Below are 17,320 nucleotides of genomic sequence, written 5' to 3'. Positions count from 1 at the left end.
GCATTCCATTGAGGTCAATTAAAATGCGTTAATAACAGACGTCATTTTACATAGAAAAAGCGGACGCCTTTTCTTTTTTACTTGGTTTGAACATAGCTTTGAACTGGATCCTGCCATCTCAACAAAATTTGAAATATTTTTAAAGGAATCCATCTGTAAGAATATTTTCACAATTATTACATAAAGCCAGCGACATGGCCTGCAGCCTGGGGTCCCTAGACCTGGAGTGGTATGTGTATGGGAGATCCCAAGTCATAAAAACACAGGTAACAAATGAACTTGTGTCTCTCTAACCTTTGAATAAATCTTCATAATCTTAATTCTTGTTATTTTCTTGCATAAAACAGGGAAATCTATATTGTATTGATGGATTTTTACATATAAGAAATAGGGATGTCACGACACCAGAATTTTGAGTTCAATACCAATACCAGCTTTCTTATTTCGATACTCGATACTAATTCGATACTAAATAAAGTTTGGAAAAAAAATATGTAAAAATACAAATATAATATATTTTTTTTTTTAAAAAGGGAACAGGGATTATTAGAACCTTTATTATGATTATTGTTTTTTTAATTTAAACTTTTTTTAAACACTTTTTAATTCCTCTCTACCCTGCAGCATACCTCCCTGTGCACAACTCCCAGTATACCTTCTTATGCACTACAACTCCCAGCATACCTTCTTGTGGTGATTTGTAGTGCACAAGTGGGTATGCTGGGAGTTGTGGTGCATAAGAAGGTATGCTGGGAGTTGTAGTACACAAGGAGGTATTCTGGGAGTTGTAGTACACAAAGAGGTATGCTGGGATGTTTTGTCGGGAGGCTGCTGCTGCACAACTGCAACTCCCAGCATACCTCCTTGTGCACTACAACCCTCAGCATACCTCCTTGTGCACTACAAATCCCCAGAATTCCTCCTTGTGTGCAACTCCCCACAAGAAGGTGTGCTGGGAGTTGTAGTGCACAAGAAGGTATGCTGGGAGTTGTAGTGCACACGGAGGTATGCTGGGAGTTGCAGTTGTGCAGCAGCAACCTCCTGACACAACTTCCAGCAGTACAACTTCTTGTGCACTACAACCCCCAGCATACCTCATTGTGCACAAAGAGGTATGCTGGGGGTTGTAGTGCACAAGGAGGTATGCTGCTGGGAGTTGTAGTGCATTAGCAGCCTCCTAACACAACTCCCAGCAGCATACCTCCTTGTGCACTACAACTCCCAGCATACCTGCTTGTGCACTGCAACTCCCCACAAGAAGGTATGCTGGGAGTTGTAGTGGACACAGAGGTATGCTGGGAGTTGTTGTGTCAGGAGGCTGCTAATGCACCACAACTCCCAGCAGCATACCTCCTTGTGCACTACAACCCCCAGCATAACTTTGTGCCCAAGGAGGTATGCTGAGAGTTGTAGTGCACAAGAAGGTATGCTGCTGGGAGTTGTAGTGCATTAGCAGCCTCCTGACACAACAACTCCCAGCATACCTCCTTGTGCACAACAACTCCCCACAAGAAGGTATGCTGGGAGTTGCTGTGCCACTGTACCGGAGGACCCCGAAGGAAGCGGGGGGGCAGGATTGTGGACACCGGAGGGTGCATTGCACCGGCAGGTCCTGGTGGTGGTGCGGCGCGGGGGACCCGGCTGCAGCAGCGGGAACTGGTGGGTACGGGGGACCCGGCTGCAGCAGTGGGTCCTGAGTGTGGGGGGAATAGTTAAATGACTGCCGCCCACGAGGTCGCGGGCCGCGGTCATTAGCAGTGGGGGCTGCTCCATATGCAGCAGACTCCTGCTGCATATGGAGCGGCTCAGGAGGTGTTAATGCCGCTGTCAGGTGTGACAGCGGCATCTACCCTGTAAAATAGCCGGCACTAGCGATCGCTATGTGCCGGCTATTTAAATTTGGCGCCGCCGGGAGCGGAGAGCGCACGGGCGGAGGAGGGGACACCAGGGGGCGGCACACAGAGAACATGGCTGGCGCTCAGGTAGCCGCCGGCCGTGTTCTCTGCACCATACTTTATGTTAAGCTGCGTTATTAGGCAGTTTAACATAAAGTATCGATACCAGGAAATCCTGGAACCGAACCTTTTTTCTGCCCGAAATATCGTTAGTAGTATCGATATTTCGGTGCATCGTGCATCACTAATAAGAAATACATTTTAGTTCTGTGGACTACGCATTGAAGATCATCATTTGGCTATTTTATCCAGACACTGAACAAAAATGTGTGTTTCGAGTGACCATTATTTTCCTATAAACACAAATACCACAAAGTAAGAGTATCATTGTTTCCTGGATTCCTCAAGGAGAAATAAATTGTTCACATAGCAACATCTGAAAGGCCAGGAAAATCTGGGGTGATCAGGTACATTATTCCGCACCATCATTATATCAAATGAAAGAAACCCTGGATGCAGCCATTAACTTCTTCCTCCCCAGCCAGAACTAAGCCGCCTCATCCAGCACTACCTCCCAGGCATCTCCGGCAGTGGAGGGGTTAACAGGATCACTTAGCGCACAGGCATTCAGGTTTATAAAACACACTGAACACAAAGCTCTCATTCATCAGCTGCACTCCCGCTAGGAATAAAATGTGGGAAAGACTGCGCTCACACACAGAAACAACATGGTGGTTTGAAGGCTAGAATAACAAGACAGGATCTCATTGTTGATCAGAGTGTTTAGTTAATAGAGATGGAAGGACGATAGTGCAAATCAGGCATCTTACAGAGGTAACAAGAAAAGATAGCAATTTGTACTGGTTATAAATTCAGCAACGTATATAAACCCCACATTTTCACAATAAACAATGCAATTTAATCAACAAAGCATTGATACCATTACCTGCAAATGTGACAACATAGAAACCCCTCTCATTGACAGACAATGCATCCTGGAGCTGGCTGACACCACAGCATTGTTCTCACCGCCTGGGACAAAGTGCTATTTATTTAGCTAACCTGCAGTCTGGCACCATAACCATGGCTGGCCTGGAGTCACACTGTTTTCTCTATCTTTACAGTTTATGCCCACCTTTGAACTCCAATGCATCCAATATGACAATGTAAAGAAACTTTGTATATTTTAATGAAAAATATAGTACCATACCAAGAATACAGCTCTATGTCTCCACAAATATATGTCTTTATTAAAGGGGTTATCCAGGATTAGTAACAGCACCACCCCTGGCCTTTGGTTGCTTGTGGTATTACAACTCGCTTTATTGGAATTGAGCTGCAAAATCACACCCAAACTGATGACAAGAGTGCTGCTGTTTCTGGGAGAAAGCAGCCATGTTTTTCTAAGCCTGAAGAATCCCTTTAGGCTGTGTTCCCACAATGTCTTATCTTGGCTGTTTAGTGGTCTCTATAGAGGAGCTAAGTTGATGAGATGAGAAGTTTCCCAGGATTGGATCCAGCTTTTCCCAGCATCCTTGGAGGAGTGGCAGGGAGCAGAGCAGCGCTAAAAGGCCAGCGGCATGATGAGCGGAGTTCTGATGAAATGGAACACTTTGCTTAGATGAGCGATTTGCTCATATCTAGTGGTCACCTATTTGGATGCCAAAACACTGCCATATTATGCAAATTATGGCATAAGTAAGAAGAGAACCCAGTACTAGTGAGGACACATCTGGCTACACAACCACAACACCTTCCATTCATATGAATGGGATTTCTTTTTGTATAATTATGAATTTTAGGATACACAATGTAAAAATGCTATATTTATCATGGGCTCTGTGAACGTAAGGGACCGTTCACACTACGAAAAACAGAAATTCCAAGTTACCCCGCCCGCAGACTCTGCTCGGAATCCCGCCTGCTATCTGCTCAATTCTTGATACCAGGCAGGATTCCAAGTGGAGTCCACGGGCGGTGGTTCCACTCAGAATTTCCACCTGTTTTCCGTAGTGTGAAAGGGCCCTTAAAGGAGAAGTCCAGCAAAAATTTCCTGTAATAAGTGTATATTGGTGATTTGTATAACTTTTGGGGGGCAATACAATACTTTAATAAAAAATTTTCACCGGACTTCTCCTTTAAGGGCCAGTTCACACTGAGCAAACACTGCGCAATTCCGTGGTGAAGCCCTCCGCCCGGGAATCCTGCCGCGCTCAGTGTCCTGCTTTGAGATAATGGGAGAGCGCGCGCCTGTCCCCTGCCGCCGCTCTCCATTCGGAGAACCAACATGTTCATTCTTTGAGCGGAGAGCAGCAGTAGTGGACAGACGCGCACTCTCCCATTCACTTAAAGCAGGACACTGAGCGTGGCGGGATTCCGTGTTGGAGCTCTCCAATTGCGCTGTGTTTGCTCAGTGTGAACTGGCCCTAAGGTGGATAGATGTAGATAATTCATACTGGAATGCAAATGGAGTAAACATAACTGGTTAATGTAAATGGAAATCACTAAAAGATAGCCAAGTATAAATATCTGCTCCTACACTTGTCTTCCTATTCATAATGGCTATGGACACCTTTAACCCCACTTTATTGCATTGCATGTACTTTTAGAACCAAAACAGATGTACAATAAGTTTTCATCATAGAAAAATGTTCCACCCTTTGGTGGTGGTGGTGCATTTATGCCACAAAAAAAATCACAAGTTTTTGAGCAAGCCACTTTTACCCCTTATTTACGACAAAATTGAGCATGGGTTTGACCTGCTATGGTTTGGTGGACCTGCTGGAAATCTACTTTAGCTGGTAGCTGGCGCAGGTTTTCATATGTGGTGCATGGGGAGTGAAAAGATGCACCAACTTTATTCTATAAATTTGTTGCACTTCAAGGTCCCCAGACACATTAGTGATAAATTATCCAAACCAGCAGTTTTTGGCTGACTCTTCCCTGACAGATGTCATCGGGGGAGAGAAGGGTCAGACATGCTGGATTTTAAAGGGGTTATCAAGAGCTACAAAAACTTTCTTTCAGAGACAACATGACTCTTGTGTCCAGGTCAGGTGCGGTTTGCAATTAAGCTCCATTCACTTCAATGGAACTGACCATCAAAACACCACCCAAGCTGGAGACAAGAGTGGTGCTGTCTCTGGAAGAAAGTGGGTTGGCTGGCAGCTACTGAAGGTGTACAGCCATCTTACCTGCAATGCACTGGCATCAAAAATATTACCCCCTAAGGTCTCCATAATAACTCCCGCTCGTCCTCCCCACACAAGAACATTTGGCATAGCCTAGCATTCCTGTGTTCTCTATGGGGATAGGAGGGGTAAGCTGCAGCACAGGAGCTCTTGCTGTGGCTTATTCCTCCCGAAACAAGGGGGTCAGCAGTGATTTTCCATCACACCCGACCCCCCATATCACCATTAATGGTTGTTCAGGGGAGACCCATACACCTCAGATTGACAGCCGAATCTGACGCATGCCGATCTAAGGTGTATGGAGTCCTTGTTAATTTTGCCTCTATATACAAGATAATGCAAGCTGCCCACTAACATTATGTCTTCCTTCCATGTGATGGCTCAGTCTATGACCCCGATCTGACCTCTCCTAGAGATAAACTAAACTAAAATTCAGGAGAGGTGGGAGAGAGGCTACAGACTGAGCCATAACACATACATGAAGGCTACAGAAATTTTTACATTCAATTGGAAATACTACTTTGTAAAGTGCACCCAATGCAATAAGAATGGTTAAAGGGCGTCCAGGCTGAAGACCATCCTGCCACTTGCTTCTGCATTGTCCTAGTCTCTAAAGTTGTAACATGAAATCCCATGATGACATTACAGTGGGGGCCATTGGCAGTGCCATACTCTGGATCTTTCCATGTCTTCCCTGTTGTATAGACTCTCTATAGTGACAAGCCTGATGCACCGCTCCTGGGGTGGGTGACCCTGACCTAACATATAGATTTCTAATAGTTTCTGGAATGTTACAGTTACAAAAAGTGCTAATTGTCTTCCACTGGGGTTTACTACCTGCCACTTGGTATGTGAAGTAGAAAAATAGAAATGTAATCTTTCCTACACAGTTTTGGTGAATTACACATGATATAACATGGAGTGCTGGAGCAGTAACAGTACCGACAAGGATTTCACTCTACAGACCACTACACTATCTGGCACTATATGGCACACGGCTGTGGTACAGAGCTGGCAGCAGCTTTGGCTTGGTTAGACTTCGAAAATTACAAAAAATGTGCAACATTTGTATATAAAATGTTAATCCATAGAAAGACAACCTAGGGCTCAATGTGTAAACTTCCTAGTGACCAGATGGCAGCTGTCATATTAGCAGGGCAATGATGGACATCATATAGTTTAGTGGCAGCCAATGAGATCGCTGCTGTCATTTCCCAACCTGCTGTGTAAGATAAAAGCTGGAATCTGATTGGTCACTGCTGACATCCCCTTCTCATAACATGTGCAGGAGGCTTCGTGTGTTCTCATACAAGCAGTCCTGGTAGCACAGGTGGCACAGCATACAGGGTAACACCGGGCACAGGTGGCACAGCATACAGGGTACCACCAGGCACAGGTGGCACAGCATACAGGGTACCACCGGGCACAGGTGGCACAGCATACAGGGTACCACCGGGCACAGGTGGCACAGCATACAGGGTAACACCGGGCACAGGTGGCACAGCATACAGGGTAACACCGGGCACAGGTGGCACAGCATACAGGGTAACACCGGGCACAGGTGGCACAGCATACAGGGTAACACCGGGCACAGGTGGCACAGCATACAGGCCGCTCTCCTGAAGGGTCACACCTGACCAGTGACACACAGGGGGGAGTCACAGCTGGAGGATCATGGACTGCAGTCCTCTCCTGGTTGATAACAGAGAGTGATAGCTGGGAATGATGTCTGTACTCTCCGGTAATGCCGGTGTCAGCCGAACACATTGGACTTGGGCCGGTGTCTCCCGGGGCTCTTGAGCAGCCTGTTGCTGTCGTCCTCCTCCCCCGGGTCCCGCAGGTTACTGTGGATGATCTGCGTCCTGAACCTGATCTTGTTGATGCGGGGTCTCCCGGAGCCCTTCCTGCTGATGTCCGCCCGGCCGGAGCCCTTCCTGCTGATGTCCGCCCGGCAGTCCTGCTCGTCCTCGGGCAGCTGTGACAGCCGGTGTACTATGAGCTGTGAGGGCAGCACCCTGGAGAGCCGCCAGCGGCCGGGCCCGGAGCTGCCCCCGTCCTCCTCCTCCCCGGCCGCCGGTAAGGCCCCCACCAGCGCCTGCACATCCCGGGCCGTGTCCGGGCTCAGGTACTGCCACGCTTTACGGCCGCTGTAGTCCCGCACGTCCAGGTCGGCATCGTACGCCCCGACCAGCAGCTTGATGACGTCCAGGTGTCCGTGCATGGCGGCCAGGTGCAGGGCGGTGTAGCCCCCGGACGCCCGCGCGTTGATGTTGACCGGTACCCGGTGCTGGCGGGCGTGTGTGAGCAGCGCGGCCAGGAGCTCGTGCTGCCCGTGCTTGGCCGCCCAGTGCAGGCACGAGAAGCCGGTGATGAAGTCCCGGCGGGTGATGAGCCCGGGCTCGGCGAGCAGCAGCTCCTGCAGACCGTCCCAGCGCGCCCGGCACGAGCTCACCATCCAGGCGTGCTCCAGGGGCTCCAGAGCCGCCGAACCGGACACCGAGCCCGCCCCGCCGCCGCCCTCCTCCTCCTCATTCCCGGACACGGACGAGGAGCTGTGCAAGGACGAGCTGTCAGAGTCCCGGAGCCCGGCCCGGAGCAGCACGCCTCCCCGGCGCAGCTGTGGGGACACCGGGTCCCGGATGCCCCGGCGGCTGTTCCGCGGAGTCCTCCCGCTGAGGTGCAGCACGTCCGGGGGCCGCCTCCCCGCCGCCCGCCTCTCTCCATCATCCTCCCCCGGCTCCTCGGTAATAGAGATGCGGGGAGGAGCGGCATAGCCCGGGGACCCCCTGCTCTCCGGGGACTCGTCTCCCGTCTCCTCCCCGGGACCGGAGTCTGGCGGCGGCTCCTCCGGTGTCTCATCGCTGGGCTCCGGTGTGCTGGCCGCATCCCCGGTGTCCTCCCCGCTGCTGGGCTCGGGGCTGCCCTCCTCCACGCTCTGCTGTCCCGGTTGCTCGGTTACGGATGGAGTGTCGGGGCTGCCCTCCTCCACGCTCTGCTGTCCCGGTTGCTCGGTTACGGATGGAGTGTCGGGGCCGGTCTCCGCCGCTCTCCGGTACTTCTTCCGCAGGCACACATACTTCACCCCGTCCTCCGCCCGCACGCTCGCCACCTCATTCACGGTGTCTTTGAAGAGCTGGCGGGCAGCGGCCCGAGCCTCTCCCGGTGGCGCCGCCGTCAGCAGGGGCCGGAAATGCTCGAGCAGCTGCTGGTTGGATACACGGCCGCCTCTCTGGCTCAAGAAGCGGATAACCGAATCCCGGCTGATGTCGCCCATGACTGCCCGCTGTCCGGCCAGGTGGCGGAGGACATGTCACACCGGCTCCTCCCTTATGGGAGGCTCGGCGGGGGCGGCGATGTCAGGGCGATATAAACGAGACAGAAAGCCCCTAGCAACCGCCGCGGCTCTCCTCTGAGCCTCCAGCTGCGGGCTCCCGCCTGGTACCCAGAGAGGACTGTACCACCGCAGCCTGAGCGTGAGAAAAGGGGAGTGTCGCTGCCGATGGCCGATCCCTTGTGCTGAAGCAGGCGCAGCCAATCACGAGACTCCCCCCAGCGGTGTGCGCTAATAGCTCGTCCTGAGCTGGATTACAGCCTCACTGACAAACCCGCATATAGGGAGACGGCGGACAAAGCGGCTGCCCTCAGCTAGCGGCGATACACGGGGAGGGGGAGCGGCAGCACAATGGGCTCCTCCACCTCTCCTGTAGCACTGATACAATGAGCACCTACCCGCAGATGCTGAGCGAGGAGTCTGCAGCAACACATTTATACAATCTGCACGATGTGATGCTGCGGATTTACATGCAGAATTTATGTGGATTGTAAGTGATGGTATCCCTGATGTGTTCTCACATGTGTTCTGCCCATCCACCTGTGTACATGATGACATATGCTGTAGCGCTGTACACAGTCACTGTGATAGAGATAAGGCAATGCCAGTGTGGTAGTGCGGCATGTGATGCCGGGGGCGTCAGAAGTTGGATGCAGCCCTAAGGCTGCCTGGAGAACATGGATACGGCCATAGGCTATGTGTTCACACACTGTAAAATAACAGATATCTGTCATCATAAAATACTTTTGACTTATAGAGACATGCTGAAAGTTTTGATTTGTCCGGACCAATCAGATCAATCAGACCCGTACTGATCTTGAGAACAAGCGGGGCGAGGAGCGCCAAATAGCCCGATCCCCCAGCGCAATCTGTGGAGAGCACGCAGCATGCTTACAAGGCAGAAATTCTGTCATCCATACTAAAACTCATGTTCAGTGCAGTTCTGCCTATAAATTGTTTTAGGCTAATTTCTCAGAAGAGTATTTTATGTCTGTAAGGGTGCGTTCACACCTACAGGATCTGCAGCAGATCTGCAGCAGATTTGATGCTGTGTTCAGTTATTTAAATGAAATCTGCTGCAGAAAATCAGCTGCAGATCCTGTAGGTGTGAACGCACCATAATACAACATTTTTCCTCCAGACAGTAATGGTAATGTATAGGGCGATTTACATATACCTATAAAATACATGCAGGTTTTATATAAAATGCAGTATGTGCTACTGTTTTGTACAAGAAAATTGTCTATTAAAGTCTACGGAGAGGAATTACAGTAGAGATGCCTCCATATTTGATTGCTATTACATTCATAATTCATCCTTGTGTTCATTTATTTTGCATCCTATACGTAGGCTACATGTATGATCACACAATGTAAAATAAAGGTTAAATCAGCCACAATTTTGGAGTTAAACTGCGGCTGTGTTTTCAGGGTGCCCCAGACACAGATTTTTCGTGGTTTTTTTCATTCGTTTGCATTTTTTTTTCCTGTGTTTCTGTTCAAATGTGTATAGTGTTTGTACTGGCTTTGATGTCTTTGGGGTTGGTGTTCAGACCCCAACACGGACTTTATTGCTGAAGTCTGTTTTCAGGTCTAAACGCCAACTCGAATGCACTAGTGCCAGAAATTAAGGGGTTAACTACCCCATCCTTTCTGGGGAAAGTGCCAGACCCTGACTCTGACTGAGTTTGTGTATGCTGGGGTGGGGGACAAAAACTGCCAGGGGGTTAACTTAACCCAGACTGTGCTCCGTTGCTGGGGGGGAGAGGTAAACTTACCCTCCCGGTCATTAATCAATCAGCCAGTCAGCGACTGCGGGAACGGGCAGATTTTTGGTTGAGCAGAGAGTTCAACAGTGTCCCACCTCAGCTGCTGATTGGCTGAGCAGACTGGCACACATCAAAGAGACTGGCACACATCAAACTCAAGTCTGGGGAAGAGAGAAGACATCTATAATGAGTAGGCAATGCAACACACTTAACCCCCTGGGGGCCAGACTGTTCTGTGTGGCACACACAATGTTAAGTGGGGATGCAATGCATCTTCACTTGATCCCCTGGGGGCCAGATTGTTCACTATGGCACCCAAAGGGTTAAGAGGGGATGCAATGCATCCTCAACCCCTTGGGTGCTAGACGGTAAGCAGCTATCTGTACAGATGCTGCATACTGTAATGAGCAGAACACCTGTCAAAATGATGGGCGTTTTGCTCCTGCCTTTAATTTTGGTGTCTCTCATTTTTGTTTTTTTAGATATTGGTATCCTAAGGATTACGTCGGATTCGGTGGACTATGTAAATTTTATAAAACAGTCAACGATGGGTGTTGCAGTGTTTTGTTTTTTTTCTTAATGAAAATATTTTTAAATGAGTATTGTCTTTTTGAATCCCCTACTTAACCCCCTGGGGGCCAGACTGATCTCGCACGGCACCCGTGCCAGCAAGGAAGGGTTCAAATGTCTTCCCAGCTGCTGAGTGGCTGAGCAAAAAATGAAGTCTGTGCTGAGCCAGTCAGTGGCTCAGTCCCACCTCAGCTGCTGATTGATTAAATATGCAAAAGAACACTGCAGAGACACCATCACCTGTCTCGACATTGTATTCTAGAACATTGCCCCCTGGGAAATCAAATATGCAAAAGAACACTTCAGAGACACCACCACATGTCTCGACGTCAGTGAACTAGCCAGACCTTCCCCCGGGAAGGAACAACCAAGCCAAGAAATGTCTCCAATCAAGGAAACCACCCAAGCAAGGTATCCATCCACAGACAGCTGTTTCAGAGTATTTGGCCCTCATCAGTGTGGAGTAGGTTTCTGGCTAGTGGAAGCAATGCCTAGTAAGTGCATGCAAAAGGACACTGGTTGACCTCAGGGAGATCAACCAAAACACTGCAGAGACACCATCACGTGTCTCGACGTCAGTGTATTCTAGAACATTGCCCCCTGGGAAATGTTCTAGAATACACTGACGTCGAGACATGTGATGGTGTCTCTGCGGTGTTTCGGGTGATCTCCCTGAGGTCAACCAGCGTCCTTTTGCTGATTGTTTAAAGACTGGGACGACAAGTTTAACCCCCCCCCCCCAACGAAGTACACTCCGGCCTTCCCCTCTCCTAGACTCCACCGCCACCCCAAAAAACGCAAAAAGTAAGGCATTTCATTGACTTCAAGCTAACATCTGGTTGCTGGCGTCTTTTTGGCATTTTTGTTAGATTTTGAAGAAAGATTGAAACCAGCCGCAATATAATAATGCACTCAATTAAAGTCAAGGCGGAATTGGCCAGCAGTGCGCACACAAGATATAGAATAATGGCTGTAATTCATTCTGATCATCCAAATAATGGATATTTTATCAATATCCTTTTTTAAGTGAGGTCTCCAGAACTGGACACATCATTCCAGATGTGGTCTCACTAGAGCTCTATACAGCAGGATCACAATCTCCTTCTTCCTACTGGTTATACCTCTAGCTATACACCCCAGCATACGATTTGCTTTCCCCACCGCCTGGTTGCACTGGTGACTCATTTTAAGGCTGTCAGAAATCACTACCCCTAAATCCTTCTCTTCTAAAGTCTTTTCCAACACAGTACTGCCGATGTGATACTCGGATAGAGCATTACTCTTCCCCAAGTGCATTATTTTACATTTGGAAACATTGAATTTCAATTTCCAATGTTTGGACCACTTATCTAGTAACCCTAAGTCATTTTCCATATTACTGACACCTCCAGGAATATCAACCCTATTGCACACTTTTGTGTCATCAGCAAACAGACAAACTTTAGCTACCAAACCTTCTCCTATGTTACTTACAAACATATTAAAAAGAATAGGACCCAGAAAAGACCCTTGTGGCCACCAATTGTAACCAGTCTCTGCTCTGAATATACACCATTAACAACAATCGGTGGCTGTACTTTACATTGTAGTCAATGGTTAATTGAATTGTGGGCATACCCAGCAGTACTTGCAATTCAGTTATAAAAAGATAATGTTCCTGCGGTTAATACAGCAGTATCGGCAGCAGGAACGTGCCGAACGCCACCAAGCATCCGTTAGGATAACACCGGACGGTGTTATACTTAGAATCACACTTTAAGGCTATGTTTATACTATTTCTTGTCTCGGGACAGCCCATTGGTATGTACTGTACAAAATATGAATGCAATATTGGAACAATGCCAATGATATACTAACGGTTTTTCATCCATAAAACGTCCTTATTTTGGATCATTATCACCTATCTATTCCCATACCCTGCTGACTTTACTTGTACATTGCATTGTAGTTATGTTTTTATGTTAGTTGTATTACCTGTAAGTGTACAACAAGCATAGCACCACAGCAGATTACTGTGCTAAAATAGATGGATATAATATATACACCCACACATATATATTTTATATGTTTTAGTTACCATCTCAAGCTATTTTCACACACAATTTGTTGAGGTGTAAAATGGTGGTATCACGCCTAAACATACACCTACTTTATTTGAGTTACATTGTGTTGAGTGGGAAACGCTTGAATGTCATTTTGCTTGTAAACAAAATATATTTCTGAGCTTCAGTATGCACTGTGTTATGCACTGTGTGAACACAGACTCACGCTGCATTAAATGTTCTCTCATAATCTTTAATAATGAAATAGAAATATCCTGTTTGGCTTCCATGTGACTCCTTCAAATGTTCTTGTTCAGTTTGATGGACAGTTCTCCATAGGAGACACAGCATGCGGTATTCCAGCTGAGGGAACATGAAAGACCGGAGTTATTTCAGATGTCCTAGTTAACTAAACACAGATGTGCCCATAGCTGGGGATCGGACTAAATATTAGATATATATAATCCATGAGGTGTGAACATGAAGTGAACGGACTACTGATTCTTTAATAGCTTCTACTGCATTATAAGCTGCCTTTACAAATAGCAGTACCCTAGAAATTCTGGTGGTCATTTTTATTGCAGGTTTATACAAAACATTTTACAACAATTAAGCTATCAGTATCTGGCAAGAACCAGTATATAGCCTAAAATATTAAAGAGGAACTGTCATCTATTCTGAAAAGGCCCCTTTGCCACTGGCTTCCTTGTTGAAGCTTCAGCATTGCTACCCTTAGCATTGTGGTTCCAGTTCTCCTGCCCTTGACCCTTGTCCATGATTCCTACTTCCTGTCCGTGACTCCTGCCTGAGACTCCTGCTGTGTTCCTGCCTACTGTCCTGCCTATGTGTCTCAAGCTGCACCTCGTCCGCCACCGCTTGCAAGCCAAGCCAGGGGTAGTGCCCTGGGGGTCGCCCACTGCAGCAAATCCAACCCACTTTGTGATGGGCTCTGGTGAAGACCAGAGGCCCCTTAGACTCCGCTCCCTGGTGCGGCTTACGCCATTGCTAGCGGCAGTTCAGTGGATCCACAACTCCAGTCGTTGCAGTAAATTTACTTTGGGACATGCTTCCTCCCTCTGTCACTCCCTTTTCGTGCCACTGTCTCTACTAACCACAAATAAAGGGTTAAAGGGACGGTGTCACAAAGCAAAGAAGGTATAATCAGATGTGGACCACATACATATATGTAAAAGAGAAAAAATTGCTGTTTTAAGTAAAATAGCTTACATCCCTGTACCATTTTTCTTTCCCATACATCTGATTTCTTCCCGGTTTCCTCTCTAAACTGTAACCCTGCGGTTGCCAGGCAACAGTGCAGACACTTTCCCATAATCCCCCTTGCAGCATGCGAAGTGAAAACCAACTGCAGTACTAACGGCACAGGTCAAGTGACTCAAGAAAGTGGATGCCTGGTGAGCTGTAACCACGGACAACAGGTTATACAACAAAGCAGACACATGGGACATGTGAGTGAGTCTATATCTCTCAAATTATACATACTGTATTCTCTGGCGTACCCCCAATTTTTCCAGTTAAAACATAGAGTTTGGGATAATCTAGCTGTATAAGACTACCCCTCTTCCAACATGCACCAAATAAAAATTAATAAAAATCATCAGACAGCAGCAAGATCTGAGAGGCAGAGAAGCAGGTAAAGTAACACCAGTAGGATAAAAGGGCGGGCAAGACGGGTGATAGAGGTGTGTTTTTCTGGGCACAGCGCCACTCTACCGCATCTCTTTTTTTCCAGACGCCTGTATCTTGCTCTGCCCTTCATCATCACTGCAGATAACGCCCAGTGACGACCCCTGACTTTTGAAAAGATTTTCCTGCGTTAAAAAGTACTCCATTTGATTTTTTTGTCGCTGGTCTCCCTGAGCTCAGCGATTGCTGTGTTTTGTTGGTCTATTTTTCATTGCCCTGTTAGCCAGAATCCTACTCCACACTGACGAAGGGCAACTACCCCGAAACGATCGTCTGTGGATGGATGTCTGCCTTGGTAAACCCTTGTCATGTCGCAATACTCGCCACAGAGTTAGACTTTGACGTAAAAGGGGCCACCCTGGTATTTCCCTATTTATGTTCCAATACTTGCAACCGAGTGGGACTTAAGGGGCTAAATATCTGGGTGGTTTGGTGATCTCCCCACTGGGAGGCACCACTTGGCAATAGGCTTCCCTCCCCTGGAGGGATATCTGGCTTTTCCCGTGTTTTGAGACTTGTAACTGAGACTCCACGGACCCTTCTTTTGCGTAAAAAAGTAGTCTTACTTGAAACACAGTACAGACCAAAAGTTTGGACAAACCTCATTCAAAGAGTTTTCTGTATTTTCATGACTATGAAAATTGTAGCTTCACACTGACAGCATTAAAACTATGAATTAACACGTGGAATTATACAGTAAACTTAACAAAAAAAAAACACCATTTGCTTTGATTCCTGCTTTGCACACTCTTGGCATTCTCTTGATGAGCTTCAAGCGGTAGTCACCTGAAATGGTCTTCCAACAGTCTTGGAGTTCCCAGAGATGCTTACCACTTGTTGGCTCTTTTGCCATCACTCTGCGGTCCAGCTCACCCCAAACCATCTCAATTGGGTTCAGGTCTGGTGACTGTGGAGGCTAGGTCATCTGGCATAGCACCCCATCACTTTCCTTCTTGGTCAAATAGCCCTTACACAGCCTGGAAGTGTATTTGGGGTGATTGTCCTGTTAAAAAATAAATGATGGTCCAAGTAAACGCAAACCGGATGGAATAGCATGCCGCTACAATCTACAATTTTCATAGTCATGAAAATACAGAAAACTCTTTGAATAAGAAGGCGGGTCCAAACTTTTGGTCTGTGCTGTATGTTACATTTAATATAATGCATCATTGGTGCCTTAAAGAAAATTTGCAGCATTTCCGCTGTTTGGGGGCATATCTTAACAAGACCCAGAACAGCGCTAAGAATAATCACACACCTGAGCAGTTTTACCCTTTACTAATGTGTCACAAAGATATTATGTGATATTTTGGGGAACTATTGTAAAGAAAAAAGAAACTATGTAAAGGAAAATTTAAGGGAAAATGTCCTCATAGCCATGTTAAAGTCCTATATATAATGAAAAAGACATAAAAGTCACCTAAATAGTCTATCACATAAAACTGTCCAAGTAAAGTGTCCGGTGGTTAAGCAATAAAACATCTCATGGCCATAAAACACCTGTTATTCCCTGCTGCTGCTCTTACACTCAGTAGCAGAGTCAGGGGCTGGCTGGCAAGCTTTAGCCTGGGGGGCAAGCACACAGCAGTCGCCCATGAGTCACGGCCAATCACTAGGGTACAGTTGCATGTACCTAATATTACCAATCACACAATACGGTGGCAAATAATACCGCCATATCATGACTACTTATCACCACCACATAATGACTAACACCATCATATTGTATACAGTACACTATATGTAGACCATTAATACCTCCATACAGTCAGCATATTACAGCACAGATATAGTACATCCAGTGACTCACATCTTCTCTGATTGGCGTCTTCCTCTTCTGTTATCTTTCCCACTTGGCCCAGGCTGTCATAATAACGACATTAGTTCACAACCCATCTCTACAGAATCTGTCGGACACACATCTTAGGCTCTGCACTTTTATAATACCACCTATCCACCTCTATTCAAATGATAAGTTACTTCCCCCCATAGTGCCCCATATAGTATCCAATCCCCCCAATAGTGCCCCATATACTGTAGTATTCAATCCCCCAATAGTGCCCCATATAGTAGTCAATACCCCCACAGTGCCCCATATAGTATCCAGTCCCCCCAATAGTGCCCCATATACTGTAGTGTTCAATCCCCCCAACAATAGTGCCCCATATAGTAGCCAATACCCCCACAGTGCCCCATATAGTATCCAGTACCCCCAATAGTGCCCCATATAGTATCCAGTACCCCCCAATAGTGCCTCATATAGTATCCAATACCCTCTTACAGTGCCCCATATTGTATACAATACTCCCAATAGTGCCCCATATAGTATCAAATACCCCCCAATAGTGCCTCATATAGTATCCAATACCCCCAATACTGCCCCATATAGTATCCAGTACCCCCTAATAGTGCCCCATATAGTATCAAATACCCCAAATAGTATCTAATACCCCTAATACTGCCCCATATAGTATCCAATACCCCCAATAGGGCCCCATATAGTATGCAGTACCCCCAATAGTGCCCCATATAGTATGCAATGCCCCCAATAGTGCCCCATATAGTATGCATTACCCCCAATAGTGCTCCATATAGTAAGCAATACCCCCAATAGTGCTCCATATAGTATGCAATACCCCCAATAGTGCCCCATATAGTATGCAATACCCACCAATAGTGCTCCATATAGTATGCAATACGCCCCAATAGTGCTCCATATAGTATGCAATACGCCCCAATAGTGCTCCATATAGTATGCAATACCCCCCAATAGTGCTCCATATAGTATGCAATAAAGCCCCTCTCCTCTGTGCAGTGCC

General features: G+C 47.2%; 2 protein-coding genes across 3 annotated transcripts in view; one reads left to right on the top strand and one right to left on the bottom strand.

Annotated features, from left to right (window-relative positions):
• Positions 1-2,657: 2,657 nt before the first annotated feature.
• SOWAHC (sosondowah ankyrin repeat domain family member C) lies at positions 2,658-8,554 on the bottom strand. The gene has a single exon (XM_069970990.1). It carries the CDS (start codon positions 8,358-8,360, stop codon positions 6,840-6,842), a length of 1,521 nt encoding a protein of 506 aa, XP_069827091.1. The 5' UTR covers positions 8,361-8,554; the 3' UTR covers positions 2,658-6,839.
• A 2,573-nt stretch (positions 8,555-11,127) lies between these two features.
• The window catches only part of SEPTIN10 (septin 10), a 65,595-nt gene continuing 59,402 nt past the window's right edge, over positions 11,128-17,320 (top strand). The window contains exons 1-2 of one of the 2 annotated variants that reach the window (XM_069970985.1): positions 11,128-11,166; positions 14,104-14,263. In XM_069970985.1, the coding sequence (XP_069827086.1) occupies positions 11,135-11,166; positions 14,104-14,263 (192 nt within the window). In that variant the 5' untranslated portion in view covers positions 11,128-11,134. Of the gene's footprint in view, positions 11,167-14,103; positions 14,264-14,547; positions 14,639-17,320 lie in introns of those variants that run through there. The other variant, XM_069970988.1, reaches the window with a different exon arrangement.

Source organism: Dendropsophus ebraccatus, chromosome 5, assembly GCF_027789765.1.
Source record: "Dendropsophus ebraccatus isolate aDenEbr1 chromosome 5, aDenEbr1.pat, whole genome shotgun sequence".
NCBI classification, from domain to species: domain Eukaryota; kingdom Metazoa; phylum Chordata; class Amphibia; order Anura; family Hylidae; genus Dendropsophus; species Dendropsophus ebraccatus.
The sequence above is the reverse complement of the archived record's forward strand: the minus strand, read 5'-3'. Positions and strand labels throughout refer to the sequence as shown.

Excerpts from the sequence above, each read along its gene's own strand:
- SOWAHC (XM_069970990.1), bottom strand. The coding sequence starts at position 8,360 with ATGGGCGACATCAGCCGGGATTCGGTTATCCGCTTCTTGAGCCAGAGA.